Below are 26,091 nucleotides of genomic sequence, written 5' to 3'. Positions count from 1 at the left end.
ATAACTGATCCTACCATAATGTACTCCTACCTATAGCACCAACAACTAAAGTCGAGCATACATACGACGATCTTCATGCATGAATAGCTGGGAGGAAAGAAAGGGCGGTAGATGATAATGAAAAAGGGTGTTATGTCTGCATGAGCGGAATAGATGAGCGAGAGGTGTCATGCCATGGAGTGAGAAATATCTCGAGTCTCATGTAAGACAACAAAATGCACCTCGAGATGCTACCAAGGAAACTTCTACTAGGCAATTCACAATTGATCTTCCAAAAGAAAAATCTGTCAATAAAGAAGGAGCCATTATTTTGTTTAGAAAAATAAGAAAATAAAAAGAATTTTCTAATTCTCATGCTTTCCTACTCTGAAAGGTAAGTTTCACCCAATCAGAGGAAACCAGGGGCAGACGCTCCATATAAAAAGCTTATTTACCTGAAATTTGCGTTTTACCCAATCAGAAAATTCTCAGAAGGAAAAAGAAAAACAAATAATTCCTCAACACTGAGACTTGCTACGTTTCCAAGTTGCAGTGCTCCAAAATTCTCTGCTCTTCATCATCTCGATTCTCTCCGGTGAACGTATCTGATCGAGGAAGAGTTTGTTGTTGTAGGAGGAACCTTTGAGTTTCCGGCGGATTGATAGAGATGGCGGACGTCTTAGGCGACGCCGGTGGCGGCGGAACCAAGGCCACAAAGCTTCCGATTCCAGGAAAGAGGAATATACTCATTACCAGCGCTCTTCCATACGTCAATAACGTTCCTCACCTCGGCAACATCATTGGCTGTAATGTTCTTTCTCACGTGTATATATGTTTCCGTGTTTTGATTGATTGACGACTGCGTTATTTCTTTGCGTTTCTGTGCTCTTGTGTTTGAGTTGGTTGCTGTTCGGTTTCCGAGAATTGAATGATGGAGATTTAAGAAGTTATACCGCCTTCTTAGTTTTACTTCTACTGCGCGCGCTTTTTGTGTATATATGTTTCCGTGTGTTTGATTGATTGAGGACTGTATTGTTTCTTTGCGTTTCTGTGCTCTTGTGATTGAGTTGGTTGCTGTTCGGTTTCTGATAATTGAATGATAGAGATTTGAGGAGTTATGCCGCCTTCTCAGTTTTACTTCTAATGCGCGCGCTTTTTGTGTATATATGTTTCCGGGTGTTTGATTGATTGAGGACCGTGTTGTTTCTTTGCGTTTCTGTGCTCGTGTTTGAATTGGTTGCTTTTCGTTTTCTGAGAAATGAATTATGGAGATTTGAGGAGTTATGCCGCCTACTCTGTTTTACTTCTAATGCGCGCGCTTTTTGTGATGCGGTTATGATTTTTGGAAGGCTGGATGAAATGTTTTGGTTTATATTTGATTTCAATATCCAGTTATCCTTCCACAAGCGGCTGGATTGATTTTATTTGTATGCAGGTGTGTTGAGTGCTGATGTTTTTGCTAGGTACTGTCGTCTTAGAGGTTATAACGCTATTTACATATGCGGAACCGATGAGTATGGAACGGCGACGGAGACAAAAGCAATGGAAGAGAAATGTTCTCCAAAAGAGATTTGTGACAAGTAAGATTTCCTCTCAGGTTTCTGTTCGTCGTGGCTACTACCTTCTTCTATGATTCTGGAAAATGGTTGTCTCGGCTTTCTATAGTTTGTTTTGTATATAATTTGTACTCGCGTAATGTTACACTTTCAAGTTCGCTTCTATCCTCCACGAGTATAGTTTTGTAAATCAGACAGAGATCTGGATCTCAGGCTTTTTAGTACTGTCTTCTGGACTTGGATACTCTGTCATATTCACTTCATGACATTTTTTTCATATTCAAATTGTTTTGAACGGTTCTGATTTTCACATGCAAGTAATTTCGTGGAGCATTTTTGAAGACGATCTCGTCCTTACTTCCGTAATGGTTTTACTTGGCCGAGTTATAAGTACTTGAACACTTAATCGACTGTTCAGAATGAAGTTATAGATTTTGTGACCTGCAATCTCTCTCTTCCTTCCTTGAATCTCAGTTTTCACTTCCTGCTTAGAGATCACCTAAATCTGGGGAAAGATTTGGACCTTTACTTAACTATTTCTGCACTGTCAGGTACCACAAAATTCACAAAGAAGTTTACGATTGGTTTGGTATTAGTTTTGATGAATTTGGTCGCACATCATCATCACAGCAGACTGAAGTTTGTCAAGAAATATTTGGAAAACTATTGGAGAACAATTGGCTTTCTGAGAACACGATGCAACAGGTAGACTTATTTATCACTTGAGTATTATATTCTTCTCCTGGTTACTATTGGTTGCATGTGCTTGAGTTCTTCTACTTCTGTTCATCGATTTCATGCATGATATTTATTTGTTTTTTTACTCATAATTCAGCTGTACTGTGATACTTGTGAGAGATTTTTAGCCGATCGGCTTGTTGAAGGCATTTGTCCTACTCCAGGGTGTGAGTATGACTCTGCACGTGGTGATCAATGTGAAAAGTGCGGGAAACTTCTTAATCCAACGGAATTGAAAGATCCCAGGTGCAAGGTACTTCATGGATTTTCTGCGACTGAGAAACATTATTTTTGTATTACAAAACCTTTAATAAGTGCATGGAAATGCATAAGTTTCCTAGGAAATTAGGGAAACACATTCCAATTGAAAGTGTGTTTTTTTTCTTCCCATTTTTTCTTTTTCTTTCTTTTGGCATGTTCCTTTTCACACACAGCAGCAAAGAGGTCCTTTGGCGGCTTCTTCTCCTTCTTCTCTCTCTCTCTTTCTCTTTTTCAATTTTTTTTATTAATAATAATTGTTGGAGAGAAATCCTGTTACGCAGTTCATCCAATTATTATAAGGAAGAATCTATTATTGAAAAGGAAGTTTGGAAAAGCTATTGAAATCTGTTTTGCACGAAGTCCAAAGAGTCTAGGGGTCAATGTCTCTCTTCCTTATTGGAGGACGAATTCACAGCTTGAAGCAAACAATGAAAAGATAGTTCATAATCTATTGTTGGCAGTTTGAAGCGTGGTTTATGATTAAGTAACACATTGGCATGGTCAAGAGTCATGAACTTTGCTTGAATGAATTTGTGTTAGATACCATCTGTGGGTACCAATTTTAACTTTTTTCAAACAGAGAGAGAGAGAGAGATGAATCCATCACTTCTTCTGAGGGTCTTTATATCCCTTGGAAGATCCTAGCATTTCATTCATCCCACAGTTTCCAAATGACAGCTCTAGAAAACCAGTGTTACATGAGTAGAGGTAATTAAGCAGGTTTCCAAATAACAATAGTATTTCACGTACTTTTTTCCAGGTTTATTATTAAGAAAATAGTCATAAATAAAACAAAATGATCAGTTTGTTTCATTTTTCCCCCAAGATAGCAACTGAGTGTTAATATTTGGAAAATAGGTCTGTCAAACATCCCCACGTATCCGTGACACAAACCACATGTTTCTTGAACTTCCTTTGCTGAGAGATAAACTTGAAGAATATATCAACAAGATGTCTGTGGCTGGATCTTGGAGCCAAAATGCTATTCAAGCAACACAAGCTTGGCTTAAGGAAGGGTTGAAACCCCGGTGTATTACAAGAGATCTAAAGTGGGGGGTTCCCGTTCCACTAGAAAGGTTCAAGGACAAGGTTCGTTTTTTTTTTTTTTTTTTTCAATCTTTTTTATTGTAATAGCTCGACAATTTTCTATGATAATTTTTTTTTGTTAATTTTTTATTTCAATTTTTTTAGGTCTTCTATGTTTGGTTTGATGCACCAATAGGATATGTCTCCATTACATCATGCTACACAAATGAATGGGAGAAATGGTGGAAGAATCCAGAGAATGTGGAGCTTTTTCAATTCATGGGCAAGGATAATGTTCCTTTCCACACTGTATGTATCCTTACCATTAAACTTTCCTTATTGTCTGAAGAAAATCTGTTTTTTTTTTTTCTTTTTTTCAAATGATTTACAAACGGCATTTTCATCCTAACTTCGGGAATAGAGGACAAACGTGTTATTTTTTCTGAAAATAGTTTTCTATTTCTTAAAATTGAAAATGTAATTGATTTGGCAACTCTCTCTATCAAGTAGTGCAATAAATTGGTTAATCTCTTCAAAGTGAGGTTTATTAATTGTAAAATACCCCTTTCTCGATCAGTCGAAGTCAGAAACTGGAAGTTCCTTGTTTCTTAAAAAAAAAAAAAAAAAAAAAAAAAAAAAAATTAAAAAGACTGGAAGTTCCAGTTGCTGTTATGACCTTCTGATGAACCTCTTCAGACTTATAATTTAGCATGACCGTTGTAATAAATCTCTGTCTCACATCTAAATTGGAATTTATATTTATTTAATTCTCTGGTCTTATGATTCAGGTTATGTTTCCTTCTACACTGCTCGGAACTGGAGAAGACTGGACCTTGATGAAAACCATTAGTGTTACTGAATACTTAAATTATGAAGCAGGTAACAATGAATGATTTAGTCAGTACATGTTCTTTTACCCCTATTTCATCTGTAGGGATGAATAATTTGTATACACCGTTTGGAAATACCTTACTATAAACATTTATTCTGGATTACTTGTACAGGAAAATTTTCTAAGAGTAAGGGCATTGGAGTTTTTGGTAACGATGCAAAAGATACAAATATTTCTGCAGAAGTATGGAGATATTACTTATTAGGCAATAGGCCTGAGGTAAATTTTCCACTTTATTGCCTCTGGTATTCTATGCTCTGCTCATAGCTTATATATATTTAAAATTTTAAAATCTGTAAAATTAGGTTTCAGATACATTATTTACATGGGCTGATTTACAAGCAAAACTCAATGGCGAGTTGTTGAACAATTTGGGCAACTTCATTCATCGAGTTTTGAGCTTCATTGCCAAACCTTTAGGTTGGTACTTCTGTTTTTTCTTGTAACTTCTGCTTCAGAACCGAAATTGTCTTCAAGTGAAACTTGTAGGTACATAACTGCAACTGCAAGGTGGAAATGAGTTTTAATAAATAATAGCTAATAAGGTTAGAAACAGTTGCCCAATCGAGAATTTGTGCTTCTTATTCTAAAGAATCGATCATTTCAAGTGGGCACCATCTTTACTGATATAAAGGTCTATTAAATATTTCCGAGCACTATATTAATTCCGATAAAACGGCAATAAAATGTCCCAAAACTTAATTATGTTTTTGTGTCAAGAGCTAATGCAGTTTCCTACGGTTAAAACATATTTGAATCCTCGATTCACAGGGCAGGGTTATGGTTCCATAATTCCTGATGCTCCTGACGCGGACTCTCATGGATTAACATTGGGTTTGGCTGAAAAAGTTGATAAATACGTAGACCAATATGTGGAATCAATGGAGAAGGTACTTTAAAAAAAATTTGATCTGTGTTTGATAGCCTTTTTGTTATAGGAACAGGATAATTTGTGATATTAAAATATTGACTGCTTCCTCTTTGATTTTGTCGATTATTGAAATGAAATTGTTCTATGGAATATTTTTTACAGGTTAAACTAAAACAAGGCCTAAAAGCTGCAATGGCTATTTCAAGCGAGGGAAATACATATTTGCAAGTAAACATAGTCATTGGCTCATTTGGATCTTGTTTGTATCATGTTCATTATTGTTTTAAAATTTAAAATTTCTTTGGAATCTGGCTATTTATCATGTTTTCCATGCAGTCATCCCAATTCTGGAATCTTTACAAGGCGGACAAACCTTCGTGCAATATTGTTATGAGAACTTCATCTGGACTTGTGCATCTTCTGGCATGTTTATTAGAACCTTTCATGCCTTCTTTCTCAGATGAGGTAAATATTCTGACGACACATTCTCCACATTTCTATTAGCAGTAGAGCGTTAACATATGGGTTGTGTTGATTTTTAGACCATTCTTTAAACAGTTGATTGATTATGGTGTCCATTATCGATCCTAATTCAAATAACTGTTTTACGAACAACTATTATCATTTTATCATAATAATAGAAGGAAAATTATTGTTTAATTATCACATTTTAGGTCTACAACATAAGCTTATAATATATGGTTAAGAATCACATCATATATGATATGATATTGTCCACTTTTAGCATAAACTTCATGACTTTGCTTTTAGTTTCTCCAAAAGGTTTCATACGGATGGAGATATATTTCTTACCTGTAGACTCATTATCATTCCCTAAATTAGTTAATGTGGGACTTCCTCCCAATAATCCTCAACATATATGTTTGTACGCATTTAGAAATGAATATATATATATATATATATATATATATATATATATATATATTATATCACATTTTTAATCTATAATATGTCTATTTGGAAATAACTATCTCGTTTTTAATCTATATATATACACTACATTTTATGTTTTTTTGCTTAGACAACGTAAACTTATGTTGTATATCGATTGGGAAATGAATGTCTCGTTCTTAATAGATATATATATGCCACATGTTATGTCTTTTTTCAGACAACTTAAGCCTATGATATATGTGTAGGTATTTGGCAAGGAATATCTCGTTTGTAATCCTCTTTTTCTATATAATTTTGTGTGTATATACTTCCAGAAAATTATGCTTTTTAACCATTACCCATATACATTTGAAGGTGTTTAGGCAGCTGGATTTACCTCTGGAACGGCGTATTTCGCTCTGCGAAGAGAAAGGAGACATCGAGAGAGCAAAGCAACCGTGGAAGACTCTACCTTCTGGTCATAAGATTGGCACACCACACCCATTATTCAAAGAATTGGTATATAATATATGCCTCATTGTGTTTATTATTTGTTGTTGGTGGTGTCGATATAAATTGAGGATCCAGGATTATTATGGTGATTGTGGGTAACGAACGACCTTGGTGACAATTTTAACTCTTTCTCCAGAAAGACGAAGAAGTAGAACTATACAGAGACAAGTTTGCCGGAAGTCAGGCTCAACGCATTGTTAAAGCAGAAGCAGAAGCAGAAGCAGAAAAGCTTGCTGCTCACCTAAAAAAAACTAACGTTTCAGGTTGGTTGGTTAAAGTTTCGCCATTTTCCTTTTACTTCCGGAATCCCGTTGTAGATTTTTATGAATGACGTAAATTCTTCCGAGTCTTAGAAAGCCTCCTTTTTAAACTAATTTTTTTATGATGCTGCTAAATATTTTTTTAACATTGAATAACGGGGATTCAAATATGTTCGAGTATATAGACCAGTTTAGACGAATGTTTTTTTTCTAAATGGTTTGTTTGTTGTTGAAGGCAGTGAAAAAAAGCAACAGGCAAAATCCTCCACAGGCCGCAAACCGAAAGCTGCTGGTGGTGGTGGTGCTGTGGAAGCAGGAATTACGATAACAAGACTGGATATCCGAGTAGGCTTAATTACTAAAGCTCAGAAGCATCCTGATGCTGATTCCCTATATGTGGAAGAAATCGATGTGGGAGAAGCGCAGCCTCGAACCGTTGTCAGTGGACTGGTCAACTACATACCTCTTCAAGAGATGCAGGTTTCCCTTGTTCTCTTCTTTACTTAGATTGTTGTAATGAATAATAATTAATTATCATTTTCTGCTGGTATAGAACCGGAAGGTCTGTGTTCTTTGCAACTTGAAGCCGGCGTCCATGAGGGGAATTAAATCCCAAGCCATGGTTCTGGCTGCGTCCAATAGCGACCACACCAAGGTTAGTCCTTCTTTGCAAGCTTTTCCAACTAAAAATACTCCTAAACTATCAGCTTTTGTTTTAACCATACTCATACCTTTAATAAATCGTCAGCTTTTGTTTTAACCATACTCATACCTTTAATAAATCGTTTTAAAATATTTATAAAGTAGAAATTCGTTAAAATTTTGAATGAAAATTGGAAATTTGAAACTGGTACTCATACAATTTCAAAAGTGGTAATATTCCTAAATCATTCATAAATACTTCAATACTATTCATTAAAGAAGAAATCAACTAAAATTTTGAATAAAAATTGAGGATTTGAGGTTGGTATTTTCATCGTTTCAAAATTTGCAATATTTCTTGATCATTCATGAATATTCATATTTATACTTCATATTAGCCTACAAATCCATTAAAATTTTAAATGAAAATTAGGGATTTGCTAATGGCAGTTTTCAAGTCTCATGGAAGCATTTATGAAATGACAAAGGGTAATATTAACTTTTAAACGGATACGGGTGTTTAGGGTAAAGTGCTTTTTTATACTAGCTTAAGTAGGTAAAAAGAAATAGAATTAAATCATTTTTAGATGAAAAAAAAACCATTTGTAAAAAGAACTTGTGTTTACGACGGTGCGCTTTTTTAGGTTGAATTAGTGGAGCCACCCAAAGACGCCAATGTCGGAGAAAGAATAAAATTCCCAGGATTCGAAGGTGAGCCCGACGACGTACTGAACCCGAAGAAAAAGGTATGGGAGACGCTGCAAGTGGATTTGGCTATCAACACAGAGGGCGTGGCATGTTTTAAAGATATACCATTTAACACGTCGGCTGGCATTTGCAAAGTTTCTTCCATTTCCAGTGGCTCTATCTGGTAGACGAGGAATCTTCAATCCACGGAAAACCTTTTTTTTTTAGTTACGGGGTGATTTGTGTTTGCAAAGTTTCTTCCATTAATGTTTGTATTATATGTTAATTAAAAAATAAGCAAACATTTATATGTATGAAATCAATTATAAAAAACAATTCACTAAATTAATAATGAGAATGTTTTCTTTTTAATGATATTTGACGTTTTATTATTCTTTAATACTAAATCGACAGCAATGCGACTAATCCAAAATTAAGTTAAGTGGGACTAAATAAAAATAAATCAAAACTAGAAAAATTTCAGTAACTCATCCATAGTTCACCTTTCCATTTATGATCAAATTCCAAAATTAAGTTAAGAGAAATCCAACAAATATTATGTTGATTAGATTTTAAAAGACTTTTCCCTTGTGATCTTTTACATTGAATAGATTTTCTACTATCCTGCACTATTTTGCAAATTTTAATCAAATCAAGGCTTATTAATAATATATTATTTTAAATTTTAAAATTTTTAAAATTTTAAATAATATATTTAAAAAAGCTACAGAGTACGATTAATTTATGAAGGCCAAAAATGAAACCTAATAAAAACAGTATATTATCATCAGAAAAGGTGGATTACGCAAAGCAAAGAGATTTTGAGTGCAGACGATGCAGAAGGGGCAATAATTACTTACAGTAACATAATTATTGGATGTAACGATCCCCATCCAAACTCTCAACAATGGCAGGCAATTTGCAATGAGCAATGAGCAACTCTGCAATCATCAAAGCGTCCAAATAAAAACAAATAAATAAATAATCAAACCTATCCACTGGACCTACCCTCTTAACCCAAGAGGAAAATACCATGTTCTCTGATTTTCGTTCTTTTGGGTATTGGATTTATTTAACACATAGCTCGACATTTAAGACGTCTCTACAGAGATTATAGATTCGGATGAAAAAAATGGCACTTTCTATGTAGAAAGCCCAAGGGTTTGAAGTCCAAAAGTTACGTCAATCCAAACAAGTTGAAGGGCCAGAAATTGTGGAAGGAATAATTTGTCATGAGAACTGTGGTCGAGTTTTAAGGTTATCAATATTTTGCTGTAACGACGACTATATAATATATATAACAAGCAGGGGAATGGAAGTTTACCAGGATATATATATGAGAGAGAGAGAGAGAGAGAGAGAGAGAGAGAGAGACATCAAATGAATTGCTTTAGAAACTCGGTTGCTACAAGCCTTCCCCGAGTGTTCACGGACATTTTAAGTTCACTAATCTCTTTATCAATATCCTGCACACGTGAAAAAAAAAAAAAGGAAAGAAAAGAAATATATTATTCAAAATTAGTTAAGCTATTACGACGCCCGCAGAAATGGGAAGTTTGTTTGAAAGGGTAAATTAGAGGAGGTTGGGTAATAAGAAGAGAGAAGCAAATCAAGGAGATATTTCGGCAGTGTTAAAATTCTTGCCTCCATAAACTGTACAATAAAATCAATGAGCTTTTGCTTCTGCAGCTCCTCACAATGATAGTTTGTTATGAGAAAGCTAATGTCATATCCCTGTAAAATGAAGCCAAAAAGGTCATTTCTGAAAGACACTACATATGTTTGGCAAACAAGAATAGCAAATCTGAAATATTCTCTCCAATGGTTTTAGTATTTTCAAGTAATTAGTCAAAAATAATCTCCAATAGTTGAAAGTTTTCTCGAAGAATAGACCACAGTCGCTGTAATATATCATCTTAAACTAAAGCATCAAGTTAACTTCATGATTAGACACTATCAGTACCTGTACAGGTTTTCTTCTCAGCACCTGGAAAGCTTCTGCCCTCATTGACAGAAATCGTAGGAACTTTTTAGTGAGGATGTTCTCCAGTTCATCTGTCTGTTTAACCTGTGCACAAGAAAGAGTTCACATAAAATAATTGGAACAAGTTTGTGGTAATCTGTGATGATAATTGCATAAATTCAGCAGTGTTTCTTCAGGTATGCTGGAAAAGATCAAAGGATTTAGCCTAATGGGGCAGAAAGGGACTTATGGCCATATAATACCTCAAATGCATCAAATTAAAATAAAAGGAATAAAATCACCTTGAGACTGATCCGGAGAGAGTTTATAGATGTCTCAATCAAACACTTCTCTGACTCATTTCTACATATTAAGATCTGCACGAGCAATATATTGAAGCAAGATCATTGGCATCCATCAACATATCACAGTTAACAAAAAAATAATAATAATAAGAAACCATTCCCCGACTACTCCCAACTCCCAAGGATATTCTTTTGCAGTGACATGATTTTCCAATTAAAAGCAACAAAGGAAGGACAAATGTTTAACTAGAATAATATAGACTGGCTGACATGTTGCAGATGCAGACGAAATGTATTCCCATGGGGAACATTAAAAAATTCCATCACAGAAAACAGTTCTCAATAATAAGGCATAACAAAGTTCTAATCTGAAAATCAAAGATGAAAATAAATGCTTGATGTTTCCGAAATGTTCATCACAATCATCATTAAAGGTGGAATGCTGAAACTTACAGGATTGAGAATAAGTTCTGAGCTGGTCCTGGAATGGGTAAAGATCAAGAAAATAAGAGCCGACATAAATTAGCAAATTTTAATAATTGCATTCCACGTAAAATTCAATTAGCATGGTGTAACGAAAAACAATAAGATTTGGAGAATGGTGTAATAGTGTTTCTGAGAAGTTGTTATCATTTATCTGCCTGCCAATCAGCATGGCAGGTATTTATGCGAGTCAGCAAGACAGATAGGTATTAACCAACTACCAACACATGTTCAACTCACCAATACATGCTGAGACATGGCTAAAGCCAAACCAACAAGAACATGCTATTAAAGTCAAGCGACGACTGACAACAAAACTATGCAGTAACCAAATATGAATCTATATAATAGAATTATAATCACAATGTTATAACTATGAATGTTGGAAAGCAAATGGCTATCAGACATCCCCTAGAATAAAAGCTTTCATAAAGTGATCCCAAGAATAGTCACAATAGGTTCATGAATGAATTCATTAACTAGGAAATTCAGGTCTACAGTGGCTCACAAACAAGGATATATCTGTAATAAATGCAAAATAAGGTTTTATGATGAACTAGAAGACTTAACCATACTTTAGTTCAACCTCTGGCTTGTTGTGTCTTTCAACTTCTTGACAAGGAAAATTCTGTAATCAGTTGAAAAAAGAAAAAAGTACCATAAATCAAACATCACACGCATGTGAAAGTGAATCAGACAAGGAGATAGTTATATTAGATAGAAAGCAAATATCCAAAGTGAAACAAAAATTTTCAAAAAATTCCAGCGAGAAACACTGTACACAAATATAACTGGTCATGTGCACACTTCATTCACTCCCAACTCAATGTACTAAAAGAAAATACTTAATATTCACTACTCTTAACGCAGATACTGGTGACTTCGAAGGATATCCAAGTTCAGCCACTCAAGTCACCCGGCCGTCTATGAGGTTTCTCAAAAGAAAGCATGTAAGCGGGAAGAAGAAACAACACTGGAGTTCAACGAATTCATTCTACTTCAATGAAGAACTATAAATTCAGAGACGTAACATTACTATAAGCCTGCACTCTCTTGATCTATTATCACATATCAAACAGTTATCCAGTGAATATTTTCTCACCAAGTGCATTTTTGGACGGAACGGAACACCTACATGCGTATAGAAGTATTTTCGTTCGGACTTGCAATGAAAATATATTCACTTACAAGAAGCAATTACAAGCAACGAGTTCAGTTAAACATCGCATTCTTCAAGTTAGCAAGGCAAATAGTCCGTAGGAAGAAAACCTTACAGAGCCTAATAAGTTCGATTCCAAAAATAATATATCAAACTCCAAAAAATCACAACTCGAACGAAATTTAACCGAAATAACAGGGACAAGACAACGATAGAAATACCTGAAGGCACATAGCGGCCTCGAGAGTGTTCCGAATGCACGACAAATACAAGCGTAAAGCATTAGCCTGAGTTTACACATACAGACGGAAGATTAGGTATAGAAAACAAAAACAAAAGATCAATCTCATTCAACAATTAAGTATTTAAACTAATCACACAATCAAAGCGGAAAACGCAGAATCAGGAGTCATCAAAGCAAAGGTTGCTTCCTCCTTAAGCCATCTCAATATCAATTAGATGTCGGAAAGAAATTTCGTATCCAAAAGCGTCCGTGTAAATCAACATCAACAATTTCATTAAGAAAATGAGTTAAATCGGACAATGCTAAGTAAAACAAATGAACTTCATTCGCATCGATCTTCTTATTATTGAATGAGCAGATTGTCACAACTCAAATACATAACTTCAAACGAAGCAAAGATCAACAAGGACGAGAAACGTTTGTTACTAACCATTTCTGAATTCCAGAGAGTGCTTTTCGGAGATCAAAATTCGCGCGCTGAAGTGATAACTCTGATGGAGAAAAATGCTTGGATCGTGTAATGAGCTCGTGAGGGTACAGATTTATTGATACGATGCGACCGAAACTCCAAAACTCCGACGCGGGAGAAAGCAAAAGAAAGCGAAGGAAAGAAGGCGAGGGAAAGAAAGACGCGAGAATTTATCAGAAGAAATGAAGTAATAAGGTTATAAAAGAGCGGATCAAAAGGGGGAAACAATGAAAATAAATTGAAAATTGAAAATAAAAAAGAAAAAAATCCGACCTGCCGGATTCGAACCAGCGACCTAAGGATTAAGCTGCGATCTACTACAGTCCTCCGCTCTACCAACTGAGCTAAGGTCGGATGTTCTTCGAAGATGGCTTTTTAATAATTATATTATAAACTAATTATAATTTGAAATTTGAAAAGAGAGAATACCGATGATTTCTATGATAAATTATTTAAGCGTACAAATTTCAAAAAAAAAAAAAAAAACTCAAGTTTCAACGAAAAAAATCCAAGTTATTGCATTTATTATTTTAATGAAAACAATTAATCTAAGAGAATTTGGTTATCGATTATATATATATATATCACCGATTTGTAATTTATTGTTAAATATTTCAATTCAATTAACTCGAATTGGTTCGTTCCTCAATGCAATTATATAGCGGAAATCAAACCATAATTTTTTAGATGATAACTGATATATTGATAGTCTATTAAAATTAAAGATTATTGATTTCCTAGTTTCCCAATAATTTTTTTCACTCCATCATATACTTTTTAAAACAATTTTAGGAGTTGGATCTCCTCTAAGTATTCCTTATAAGGGTAGACAAACCTCTCACTAATAGAGATGCATGTTAAAACTGAAAAGCAGATAGATATAAATAACAAATCAAAGCGGACAATTTTGATTGGCAATGACCTTGAGCGGTATAAATAGCATTTTATTTTCTGTTTTTTGAATTTAACGAGGGAAGGGTTGTGTTTATGATTTTGAAGAGCGTTTTCTTTGGCCTCGAGAATGGTTTGAGGTTCGAGTCCTTCCCTTGTTGCTAAACCCAAACACATAAAATAAAATTCTCTTAAAAATCGTGGAGGGCAAAGGAAAAATGAAAGAACAAAAAGAAGCTGAAACGAGGAAAATTGAATAAACAATGAACCAAAGTTGTGCAACTACAAAAGGATCAATACCACAAGAAGAACTGCTACAAGTCAACACCTAATGAACAATCCTTTTACATATCCTGCCCCTATAAGTCATTCTTTCAACCAACATTTACATCCAGTGATTGACCAACACTATAATCTTTTAGAATCAAACAGGAAATCCAAGCGCAAGATCAACTACAGCATAGAAAAAAAGAGATCAGATCGAAGGTTGTTTACGCAACTTGTTCGCAACGTAGAGCAAATGACTGATGTTTGCTGGGGGATAGTGTTGCAGCAGTTTGAGATTAGCTGTAAAATCGCCAGCAAGTAGGCGTCGTCTAATGAGAATCAACATCGAGCAGCATATTCGGAGAAGTGTTTCCTGCAAATTGATTGAATATCAGGTCTACCTCAATTTGCTACAATTGAAATGTTATACCGAGTATAGTGATAAAAATTCATTTCATAACGGTCCCAACCCCATTAACCGGGGGTAGAATTGTGAGATCCTATATTGGTAGGGAAGGAGAACGAAACATTCTTTATAAAGGTGTGAAAACCTCTTCCTAGAATATGTGTTTTAAAAATCTTAAGGGGAAGCCCAAAAGGGAAAGTTCAAAGGGGATAATATCTGTTGGCGGTGGACTTGGACTGTTACAAGAATTCTCCTACAATTTCAAGCACATTTTCGCAACACACTCCTGCATTTATAGGTGCAACCTCTTACATAATATATGCACAAGCATTGTGTTAGCAATGCCTATAGTTTTTTGTAACTACCATAAGGAAATCATCAACAGAATGAAGATTATCTAAAGACAAATAGCTATCCGAACCGGACATGTAGTTCATTGTGCCAAAATTTCTCATCCCGTTTTGAAGTCAGATCACTCTTATACCATAGTTCTTTACTAAATGGTTCGTATTTTATACATGGATCTTGAGGGGATAACTTAAATCTAAAAGAAGAAAAGCTTACCAGAGGACCCTCAGGATCACTCAAAATTGTATCCCATATATGAAGGCTGTCTGCAAAATTAAACTCCTGGGTCAAGAGGAGAGTGATCCACCTAAATGCATAAAACTGGGGGTTTACCTGTCATTTGACGAAACAGAGAAATGCAACAATAAGTAAATGTACTAAATAAAAGTATCATCAGGTATTATAGTTTTGAGTACTAAAAAAAGAGTAATACACATGGAAACAATAGCCTACAAACTAGATATGCAAAATAAAATGATTAAGAATTTAGAAAGGTGATAAAAATTTGGAGCAGTAAAGAGCAAATGAGTGAATGGCCATAAAAACCAATATTCATTTTTTCTAAAAAAGTTATAAGGACCCAAATGTTCAACAATCAAGAAGCAAAGAACATTCAAAGCTGAGGAAAATGATAAGAAAACTTTTAAGTTAACAATTTCAAAACAATTATGAAAATCTTAGTGCATTAAGTTTTATGAATTCAAATTTGAATGCACTCTCCTGCTGAATTGTAATCTGAGAAAGTAGGTGCTCTAAGAGTGGTTGCGATAATCTATAGTGGAGATCTATAGGACTAATCACGAAAAGAAATAAGCATTGAAATAGCCAAATATAAAATTAAAATAGTGAATAATTGAAGGCTCAAAACTATATCAAAAATTAAATTATACCTTGGTTGTGATCTCAAGGTGACGCCAGAGCTCTTCATCATGCTCCTTCAGAAGTTGAGACAACTTTGTGATTGTGGCGCGAATTCCCACAACACTATTATCCAATTGCTGGCAGAAATGATCCCTAAATCCACTCAACAACTCAACAAAGCAAAAGAACGTGTCTGCTTCAGCAGATGCCTGAAATTTGAACAGTAAAAATCAATAAAGAAAAACCTAACAAAAAGTTCATGCGGTCAGAAGTAGATTTATTCAAAAAAAAAAATTGATTCTCATATCAACATTGTTGGAACAAAATAATATTTAACAGTTAAATGGCCATAATTATTGTTCCTTTAGAAGGAACAGTGATTTGTTTTGGGAAAAGAACTTCATGGTAATCAAATTGATTCCTCATGATCTTCCAAAACAATTTCTAATTTAACTTCTGATAACAACATTGTCATTAAGAAAACGAATCCATTTAATACACAGCGTTTCTTTCAAGGCTTCTTTCTGTGATATATGCACAAGATGACATTTTTTTGGTCGAGGTTATAATGTATTACCAATTGAGCTATGATTAGGTTCACTACCGAAATTTTTAGCAATCAAAATGTGTCCCAATAGCTATTAGGCAAAAGGACCAACTGATATAGGAGCACATTTCCAGGAATACGGAGCTTAAATCAGGGGGTTGGGGAATGGGAGAAGGGGGTGTAAAGAAAAATTACCGCATTATCCTCATCAGGATCACTTCTAAATACATAGAATAGAGGAGCTAAAATTTCATTCATCCCTTGAACATATCTAATTCCTGGATTCAACTTTGCAAATACAATTAAGATGTTTCTCAGAGCCTCCTGAAAGTACAAAGCACAATTAACATAAGATAATCGTCTTAACCTCTATAAAACTAATAACCCATGCCAATTATTTATGCCATAATCAAAGACTGGCCTGATTAGATTTTGCAAGTGATGAGTCCCCAGAGAAGAAGTGCATATCTGGATGAGTACGCATCACATCTCGGTCAATCTGTTCTATAATCTCAGAGTCCTAACATGTATGTGATAAATTAGACTAGATTGACGTAATAACACATGTTCATACTGTTTTATCAATGTAAAACAGTGCAAACAGAAAAATACGAATGAAACACAGAGACAGGTTATGACTAATATATTTTTGAAGTAAATATAGAAATTTGGTGAGAGCACGACGTTCGTAAAATCAAGTATAAGCATATTTTTCCATAACATGAAGACGTCTGATGATTTCTATCATGGCCAAGGCTCAGAAAAAGCAGGTCATCAAATGACTTAGAGGGGAGGGAAATTTCTCATAAATGTCAACTATCAGGATCTCAATATACAACAAATTATAAATTTCAAGTACTACAAACTTATCAACACCAAAACATGTTTTCCAAATTAAATTCTCCAGTCTTGAGTTCCCTCTTCAATTCTATGTAAACTTACAAGGGTCCAGTTGCATAAACAGTTGACCTCTTCATAAGCTTGATTTTTCCCAATTAATAATATTTATCATGAAATAATCCCTAGAAGAAAACTCATAGAGAATGATCACATAAATGATATACTCAAGTTCATCTGAAAAATAAAAAAAATTTCATTATGGCATGATTATTCTAAAATCAACAAACACCATTCCATCCTCTAAGAGAAGAAGAAAAGATTTAGTTATTTAGTTTAGGGTTCGAATCAACACAACTACTTCAGTCCAAAGTTCACCAAAGATGTGAATGAAAATCTCATCGTACACTTGAAGGATTCTGATTGACAGAAGGTTACAGTTTACAGAATTACTTGGATGAAGAGTTCAATACAGAGAGGCCCAGTAATTTTACATAAACACTTTTGCTACGAGTACATTACTATAATGGATTTCTTAAGATTAGAACTGGGATAAAAATTGTATCCACAAGTTTAATAATAAAGGATACCTGGAAGTACTGATTCCAAATGCTGGTTTTCCCAAGACTCAAAGGATGTTCCTCTTGACTTATTTCTAACCTTGAGAGTGGACCTCTGTTCGTTTCATCATGCTCGTAACTTTTCGCTTTCTCCAACCTCCTTGAAATTTCTGACTGACTAGCCACAAAAACAGTAAGAATACTATGTTTGTACATACAAACAGACAGTACTGATTGCAGCATATCATTTTTTGCTTTGTTTACCGTATGGTAACAAATTTGAAGAAGAATCATGTCGATTAATTAGAATATGAATAAAACAACTGATAATGTATGTATTTTGTGAAAGGAAAAGAGAAATGCTGTCATATGATGTACCACTGTACAGAATTAAATACTTTCTAAATTGGTGAGGACCCACAATAAAGTAGATAAAAAGGAATACAATCCGAAGAACAGAAAAAAAAAAAAAAAAAAAAAAAAAAAAAAAAAAAAAAAAAAAAAAAAAAAAAAAAAAAAAAAAAAAAAAAAAGTGAAAAGGGGGTCACAAAATTAAGACAATGAGAATTAAATTCTTGATTAAGAAATTGTCACTATCAATCTAGAAATCCAATTTTGGGAGAGGAAATGAAGAAAATTGGATGCAATTCTTTCATTTTCATTTCCAATTGGTCGACAAGACCTTTCTGTCCTCAAAGCTAAGTGATCAGCCCCTAAACCACGGACAACTAAATGAATCCCTCTACAAAATGTTAGAGACCAAAATGGAGAGTACAAGTTCCACAATATGACTTACAGGATTCATCAAAAGCTCTTCTTTAAAATGCTTGTATTGAGACCTCTTTTTAGCTAACTCAGACGTCCAGAGCGCACGATCTGGTGGCAGATAACCCAATAGGAGCTGTGATCAATCAAACGAACCGATCACAATTTATTTTAGACTCTTCACGAAAAATCTAGTTAAATTTTCTCCAGCAGATAATTTTGACGCACAATAAAAACTATTGAATACATACTTTCCAGACGGTTGAACGAATTCCTGGACCATCCGATATACCCTGAGACGCAATTTTACGCAATTCACGTAGATTTATGACCTTCTTCGATAGCTGCCATCCAAAAGATATGAAACAATCAACAACTAAAAGAAATGAGAATAATGAACAATCCTAACATGCACAAGATCACACTAAAATGCAAACCTCAACAAGAAGCTGTGCCTGGCGAGATACGTCCTCAGCAGAAGGGCCAGAGGAAGTGTCATTATCGTCGTTGCTCACATTGTTATTAACCCTGGAGTCTCTAGTATCCGACTTGGGAGACTCGGTTCTAACGACGGTGCTCGCAGACGGAGGAGGAACCGGAACCGGAGGTTCAACGACGGGTTCCGGCGACGACGTGGTGGTGGCCGGCTCCGAAGTGTAGCGGTGGAGGCGATCGTCGTCAACAGGAGTGGAGGACCAGAGAGAGCTATTGAGCCAATCCGGCACACGTTTCTTCACCATATTTTGCTCCGTTGCGAACGAATTCACAACAAAATTACTGCAATAATTTGCGATGAATCGAATTCGACCGATTGAGATTGTCTTCAACCTCTCGCTTCGATTGCTAGGGCTCCGAGCTCAGATTTTTCCATTTTTCCTCTCCGATTTAATTATTCGTTAAACATCTTTTTCTTGAGTTTGCCGTTGCCTCTCTGAAAAAAAGGGGACTCTGTGGACGAAAGTGGGAGAAGGTTCGGAAAAACTTGGGTAACCGAGGAACACAAGAAATTTCGCGACCGACAAATGAAATAACGCCGCGTCATTATATTGAAAATTAAGGTTTTAAAATTATTCAACGGGGGTAACAAATAGTTCACTCCTTTTAAAGGGTTTTCTTTTTGTTGACAAAAATCTAATCCTAATGAATGATTAAACTTTTCAATTTTATATAATAAATTTATGTTTTGTACATCCTTTTAACTAAAAAAAAAATTAAATTTATTAAATACAGACACGAAGGTTTGAAGACCCATAAAGTAGATATTGTCTGCTTTGGTATTGTAAATCTCATGACTTTAAAACGCGTTTACAAGGGAGAGGTTTTTGATATGAGATCTCACAATCCACCTTCCCTTGAGCTTAGTGTCTTTGCTGGCACACCGCCCGACATATTGTTTTGATACCATTTGTAACAGCCTAAGTCCATTGCTATCAGATATTGTCCGCTTTGGTCCATTACGTATTATTATAAGCCTTAAGGTTTTAAAACGCATCTAGGAGATATTTCAATACCTTTGTAAGGACTGCTTCATTCTCCTCTTCCATTGATATGAAATTTCAGATAAACAATTGGTGACTCAAGCAATCCGAATAAACGTCATAACCCAACTCAACCCAATACTCCATTTTCGGGTTGGGTTGAGTTGGGTTGTCGGTTATTTTTTATTTTATTATTTTAAAAAATTAAACTTATACACACCATGCATGTTACATTAATAACTAAAATTTCATAAAACTCAAATATCAAATATAAACATGTCATAATATCGATGGCAAATGTTAAATATTTTTAATATATTAAAAAGTAAAGTTGAGTTGAATTAATTATAATCTTATTTTCGAGTTGGTCAACTTGACCATACTAAAAAAAATGTCAACCCAAGTCAACCCAACTCGATTTTTTTTTTTAACCTAACCCAACTTTTTTATGGTTTAGTTTGGATAGTCTGTATTGGACGTGTTATCGAGTTATATGAACACCCAAAGTTATATAAATATTGAAATTAGGGATCTTTTATCTCGAGATCATCCAAAATAATGGTTGATTTGGGGCCAGTGACCGTAAGGTTTATGGGTTGTGAGAATCTCATTAGCTAAAACTACGAGAAAGTTTGTTTGAACCGTTAAGAATATTGAAGAACAAACGATAGAGAATTGAGAACCAAGTACGATTGACAATATCAGTCGAATTGAACAATTTTTTAAAATTTTTTATTTAATTTTTTTCATATTATATATTATTTTACTGTTGTAAAAAAATATTGTTCTATATGATATTTAATGATTAAAGATTATTTCCAAATTTTGTTACCATAAATCACGTAATCAATCACAAAATATAGGATAATTAATGCAAAATTTGGAAATAATTTGTTTGTTATTATTATTTTATTTTCATTTTCTAACACGAATGAACTAAAAGACTAATTTACCACAATAAATAGCTGACTCACTTTATTTTTACTTATATTAATTACCGAAACTAAATAAAATAAAATTATTAAATCACAAAAATTTCATACCATTTTTTACCAATCAAATTATTACATTCCTTTTGGGGCTTCGAAAAAAACTTCCCAAAATTAAAACATAATTTCAGCTCCTTTTTAAGGAACCAGAAGCTTGGTTTTGGTCTTCAATGGAGGAACCAAAATTACAGAGAAAATCCATTCCGATGAAGAAAACTCTCGGCCGTCAAAAGATCGAAATCAAGAAGCTAGAGAAGAAGAGCAGCAAACAAGTGACGTTTTCGAAGCGCCGTGCCGGACTTTTCAAGAAGGCCGGCGAGCTTTCTGTGCTCTGCGGAGCAGAGGTTGCCATCATCGTCTTCTCTCCGAATGATAAGGTTTTTTGTTTCGGTCATCCGAATGTTGACGTGCTTTTGGATCGGTATCTGACCGGGAATTTGTCACCGCCGAAGCCGGCGGAGAGTTACGTTCCTGTAGCGGAGTTTAATCGCGATTTTGCCGATTTAGTATTGGAGTTCGAAGCGGAGAAGAAGCGAGCAGAGGAATTGATTCAGGCATCGGAGGAGTCAAGAAATAGCGGCGGATTTTGGTGGGAGGAGGCGGTGGAAGGGATGAGGTTGGAGGAATTGAAGGAGTTCCGATCGTCATTGATGGATTTGAGAGCTAAAGTGGCGGAGAAAGTCGAGAAATTGACGGCGGTTAGAATCGGAGGACCTCTGTTACCAGCGCTACCGCCACCGCCACCGCCGATGATGCCGCCGTCGTTTCACCTTGCCGGGAACCACCATGTCGCGACGGGATTAGGATTTTTTTAGATTTTTTGAGTTATTTTTCTCTACATTTTATTTACCTATAAACTGTTTATAGAGTGATCTCCACCGGATTTTAATGCTTGGATCGTGTAATAAGCTCGTGAGAGTACATATTTAGTGATATGATGCGACTGAAACTCCAAAACTCCGACGCCGAAGAAAGCAAAAGAATGGAGGAAATAATGAAAATAAAAATAAGTAAAAATCCGACCTGTGGGATTCAAACCACTCTACCAACTGAGCTAAGGTCGGATGTTGATGTTAAATAGCTCTTAGAAATATCTTTCGACTAATTCACGATATTTTTTATTTTATTTATTTAGAAAAGTCAACGAAAATATAGTGACTAAAATACCCTTTATTTGGTCACATATTCCAAAGGTAATGAAGAGAAAGTTCATAGCTTCCTTACATTGAGAACAACTCCATTTTCAGGCTCCATAACAAATGTGTAGACAGGGGAATGCTTGTAAGAAGGTGAAAGAGAAAACTCAAACCTTGACAAAACAAGGCTCAGTATCACTTTCACTTCGACCAATGCAAAATGTTGCCCGGCGCACACGTGCGGGCCGATCCCGAACGGCATGTAAGCATAAGGATTCTTGCAAGCGTTAAGGATACCATTGCTGAACCTATTTGGATTGAATAAGTGTGCATCAGGTCCCCAAAGACGAGTATCTTGGTGCATGATTGCGATAGGGATTTGAATGTTTATGCCTTTTGGAACTATAATGTTTTTTAACTTTATGTCTTCTAATGTTTGTCTTGTGACAAGAGTTCCGGGTGGACAGAGTCTCAGTGTCTCATGTATCACCATTGCCAGCTGCAAACAACCATAAATTAGAATTGTAAATCAGAGTTTTGACGTTAGTAGGCAATCATAGGAGGAATACCGTCTTCATGTTCTTAACGGTATCTGCATCGACAGGCCGATCTCGACAACATTGAAGCACCTCCGAACGAACACGAGCTTGCCAATCCGGATGTGCTGCTAGTAACATCAAGCACCATGATGCTGTTATTGCCGTCGTCTCTTGACCAGCAAAGTATATATTTTTGCAGTTATCGACAATGAACTTGTCCCGAGTTATATTCAACGACTTGTCATCTTCTTTGAGATTTTTCGCACCCTCGAGAATCTTTTGCAACAAGTCTTGTTCGTTTGAACGGCTCTCGATTCGTTCATTTACCACTTTTAAAATTAATGACTCGATTTCCTTCTCTAACTTCCAAACTTCTCTATTTTTTTTGGTGGGGAAGTACCTGTAAGATGAAAAGTTAATCGAACATCTGACCTTTCGATCGAGTATATATGTCTTAGCTAGTTGAGTTTCAATTTGACAAACATTCACAGTTCTTAAAATAAGAAGTCGTGAGGCATATTACGAACTTGTACCTGTAACCTGGAATACCGATGCTTTCTTTGGCCATGATAACTTGAAGAGCTCTAATTTTTTCGAATATCTCTTTCCCTTTGGAATAATCGCTTCCAAAACAGGCCTTCGAGATAATATCGGAAGACATGGTTCGAAAATATCCATCGACGTTCATTTCCGATTGTCCTCCATCATTCTCAACCTTTGCTTCCCATAATCTTAGCATGGAGTTCATGCATTCCACCATCAGACTTGTCATGCCCTGAAAATTCAAGATTTTGGAATAATATCTTAAGCTCCGAACTAAATTCATGTTTTTCATGTTTTTTTTTTTCTTAAAAGGTGGAAATTTTTTTCTCGCAAATGTGTTTAAAAGCCATGAGGTTGACGATGATACATAACGGGCCAAAACGGATAATATTTGCTAGCGATGGACTTAAACTATTACAAATGGTAACAAAGCTAGACACTGAGTAGTGTACCCCCTCATACCCCCTCCCACGTGCGCGCTCCTGCTTACCCCATCCTATGCTTAATACATGTCTTACAAACGCTCCATGCACCCTTACACTATTGGGAAGGAGTCCCACATTGACTAATTTAGGGAATGATCATGAGTTTATAAGTAAGGAATACATCTCCATCTTCATTGGTATGTTGAGGTCTAATGGGAAAGCCCAAAGCAAAATCCATGAGATCTTATGCTCAAAATGGACAATATTATACCATCGTGAGATCCGTTATTCCTACCATACACACTCATCATTCCCACCAACATCCTCTAAGACAAACACACCGAGGACGCTAGGCTCGTAAGGGGCGGATGGCAAAGTATACCTAAGTTGAAGCCAAGCTATTTTTGTTGAAGGGAAGATTTATAAGAATTCCCATTATACCTCGACTTTATCATGGTAGAGTTGAGGAGCAATGATCTTCCTTTGGAGAACCCAAGTTGGGCCACTAGCTGACAAAATACCCAAGCCGAATAACGGCCCAAGATCCTTCCACAAGTAATCAGGCTTCCCCAAACTCAACGACGTCGACATACTGATTTCCTTCACCGTCTCTATCTCCGTTACACACAGTGTCTGAACCGTCCCGCTCGAAAACGCGAAATTCAGCCCTAAAATCCCCAAACACAATCAATCAACAAACAAATCAAACAAAAACCTTCCAAATTCTAAATCCATTACCGTATCGATTCCGCCACACCTCCAAATGCGGGAACGGGTTCGAAGCCCAACCATGCGTAACCGAATTAGCTTCCGTGCTCTTCGCCGCCGAAGTTAGGGCTCCGATTTTCTTGATTTCAGAGACGTTTCCGATGAGGAATGACGGCGTAGGACCGCCGATTCCTTGTTTACGGAGCTTCGCTCTTAGTCTCTCCGGCTTCCATAAGAACGATTCGAGAAGGTGAAGAAAAATGAAGATGAAAAGAAGCACCGCCAGAGAGAGTACCATCGCCGCCGCCGCCGCCGCCGCCATTAGAGAGAGACCTGGTTCGAACTCTGATTTTGGCTTTTTAAATTTCGATTTAGCTTCGAATTTGGCAGGCGCATGCATGTGTTACACTTAGAAATTGTTGAAACAGAATTTTTGGCTCTTTATTTTTATTATGTTTTGTCTTTTTGTCAAGAATACGCTGTCACGATGATTATGGATAAGAATGTTAATTATGTTAATAAAATGGGATAAATTAATAAAAATGTTCACAAAAAAAATATATGTATCTTTAACAAACTTTCATGAGTATTTTATTTAAAAAATATTATTTTAATCGTACTTGAAAAATGTCGATGAAATTTTAAAAAATAGTGTTATTGGAAGAAAAATTATAAGAATATTTTTAAGATAGAAGGTAAAATTAAATGGTATTTTTATTAATTTAGCCTAAAATAAATATTATTAATTCAATTTAAACTATTTTTTCTTTAAAATCAAATTAGGATGAACGGAAGTATTTAAATTTATTGTTAATTTTAAAAAATATATATACGCATATATATTTATTTTATTTTTTAATTATTTATTCTTTAATCTCGTATTTTTTATTTTCGTTCCTTTATTTTTTGGGAGATCAGAATTTTTTTAAAAAAAATTGTTTTTATTTTTTGTAAAATGGTTCTTCCCAAAAACTTCTATACATTTTAAAATATATTTTTTATTATAAAAATGTAAACACAAAAAATATATATATATAATTTAATAATAATATTTATAAGAAACTGTAAATAAATTATAATTAGCTGAAATAAAATGAGGGATAATTTGTAAAAAGTTAAAAAATGTAATTATAAAATAAAGTATATTATTTGTTTCTATTATATTTTTTTAAAATTAAAATGGGATGATTTTTCTTTTTAATCAAAACTAATTGTCGATGAATGATAATTAAAGTGTTTAGACTAATCCTTAACGCTGACTATTGTTGTTTGTCACTTAAGCTCTCTTAAGTCAAATACGAAACAATAAATTGTAGTAAACTACGGTTGACCAAAATAAGTTAAATTAGGTCCCTAAGATCATCTTGGATTGGAAGCGCATTTAGAACATACACAAAGGAAAAACAGGTCGGCTAAGGCTTGACCTTTCGATAGGTGACCATTTGGGCTTCAAGCCCTTGGTTTGGTATTCTCACGACCCAATGAGACCGCAAAGTGGGTTGCCTTAATTGGCCTCGGGTCCACTTGAGCTCGAGACTGTTTCACTCCCAAGGCTCTCTCCCTAGCTTAACCCGACCAAAAAAAATGAACTCACAAACCAAACCAAATTTTAGATTTTCTAAATCTCAACCCAACCCAGTCTAGAAAAAAAATATAACTCAACCACACTGTTATTGAAATTGAGGATTTTTCATCCCCGGATATCATATAAGATAATGGTTGACTTTTTTAGTAAAGTCAACGATAAACTAAGCACGAGGACTAAGCTTGCATATTTGAAAATATAAAGACTAAAATACCCCTACATAGAAATAAAATAATTTTTACCTTTACGAAAATTAAGCTTACC

At 35.1% G+C, this 26,091-nt stretch overlaps 5 protein-coding genes and 1 non-coding gene across 6 annotated transcripts; 2 read left to right on the top strand and 4 right to left on the bottom strand.

Moving 5' to 3' along the window:
- The first annotated feature begins 444 nt into the window (after positions 1-444).
- On the top strand, positions 445-8,691 carry LOC111499054 (probable methionine--tRNA ligase). The gene is made up of 17 exons (XM_023150497.1): positions 445-785; positions 1,415-1,559; positions 2,087-2,240; positions 2,371-2,526; positions 3,393-3,623; positions 3,726-3,869; positions 4,349-4,439; positions 4,565-4,671; positions 4,758-4,872; positions 5,224-5,342; positions 5,486-5,551; positions 5,660-5,788; positions 6,593-6,736; positions 6,867-6,993; positions 7,226-7,470; positions 7,544-7,645; positions 8,277-8,691. Exons 1-17 carry the CDS (start codon positions 647-649, stop codon positions 8,505-8,507), a joined length of 2,445 nt encoding a protein of 814 aa, XP_023006265.1. The 5' UTR covers positions 445-646; the 3' UTR covers positions 8,508-8,691.
- Positions 8,692-9,033: 342 nt separating this feature from the next.
- On the bottom strand, positions 9,034-13,130 carry LOC111499158 (actin-related protein 2/3 complex subunit 4). Its single transcript, XM_023150660.1, has 9 exons — positions 12,904-13,130; positions 12,451-12,516; positions 11,646-11,698; positions 11,041-11,068; positions 10,585-10,659; positions 10,283-10,387; positions 9,964-10,053; positions 9,644-9,785; positions 9,034-9,260 (listed from the first exon to the last, which is right to left on the bottom strand). The coding sequence occupies exons 1-8, from the start codon at positions 12,904-12,906 to the stop codon at positions 9,696-9,698; spliced, it is 510 nt and encodes a 169-aa protein (XP_023006428.1). The 5' UTR covers positions 12,907-13,130; the 3' UTR covers positions 9,034-9,260; positions 9,644-9,695.
- A 79-nt stretch (positions 13,131-13,209) lies between these two features.
- Positions 13,210-13,296, bottom strand: TRNAY-GUA. Its single transcript is given in 2 exon segments — positions 13,210-13,245; positions 13,260-13,296. It is a non-coding gene; the product is annotated as a tRNA-Tyr (tRNA).
- Positions 13,297-14,065: 769 nt separating this feature from the next.
- Positions 14,066-19,387, bottom strand: LOC111499131 (TBC1 domain family member 13-like). Its single transcript, XM_023150615.1, has 9 exons — positions 18,862-19,387; positions 18,676-18,768; positions 18,456-18,560; positions 17,690-17,833; positions 16,684-16,782; positions 16,458-16,586; positions 15,745-15,924; positions 15,071-15,187; positions 14,066-14,473 (listed from the first exon to the last, which is right to left on the bottom strand). Exons 1-9 carry the CDS (start codon positions 19,162-19,164, stop codon positions 14,309-14,311), a joined length of 1,335 nt encoding a protein of 444 aa, XP_023006383.1. The 5' UTR covers positions 19,165-19,387; the 3' UTR covers positions 14,066-14,308.
- Positions 19,388-21,056: 1,669 nt separating this feature from the next.
- LOC111499040 (agamous-like MADS-box protein AGL62) lies at positions 21,057-21,719 on the top strand. The gene has a single exon (XM_023150484.1). It carries the CDS (start codon positions 21,062-21,064, stop codon positions 21,704-21,706), a length of 645 nt encoding a protein of 214 aa, XP_023006252.1. The 5' UTR covers positions 21,057-21,061; the 3' UTR covers positions 21,707-21,719.
- Positions 21,720-22,085: 366 nt separating this feature from the next.
- Positions 22,086-24,564, bottom strand: LOC111498875 (cytochrome P450 714C2-like). The gene is made up of 5 exons (XM_023150228.1): positions 24,273-24,564; positions 23,976-24,202; positions 23,100-23,341; positions 22,597-22,966; positions 22,086-22,526 (listed from the first exon to the last, which is right to left on the bottom strand). Exons 1-5 carry the CDS (start codon positions 24,562-24,564, stop codon positions 22,101-22,103), a joined length of 1,557 nt encoding a protein of 518 aa, XP_023005996.1. The 3' UTR covers positions 22,086-22,100.
- Between the last annotated feature and the right edge of the window lie 1,527 nt (positions 24,565-26,091).

The sequence above is a fragment of the Cucurbita maxima genome, unplaced genomic scaffold (genome assembly GCF_002738345.1).
Source record: "Cucurbita maxima cultivar Rimu unplaced genomic scaffold, Cmax_1.0 Cma_Scf00026, whole genome shotgun sequence".
NCBI lineage: Eukaryota > Viridiplantae > Streptophyta > Magnoliopsida > Cucurbitales > Cucurbitaceae > Cucurbita > Cucurbita maxima.
Note: the sequence above shows the minus strand (reverse complement) of the source record. Positions and strands in the feature narration are given on the sequence as shown.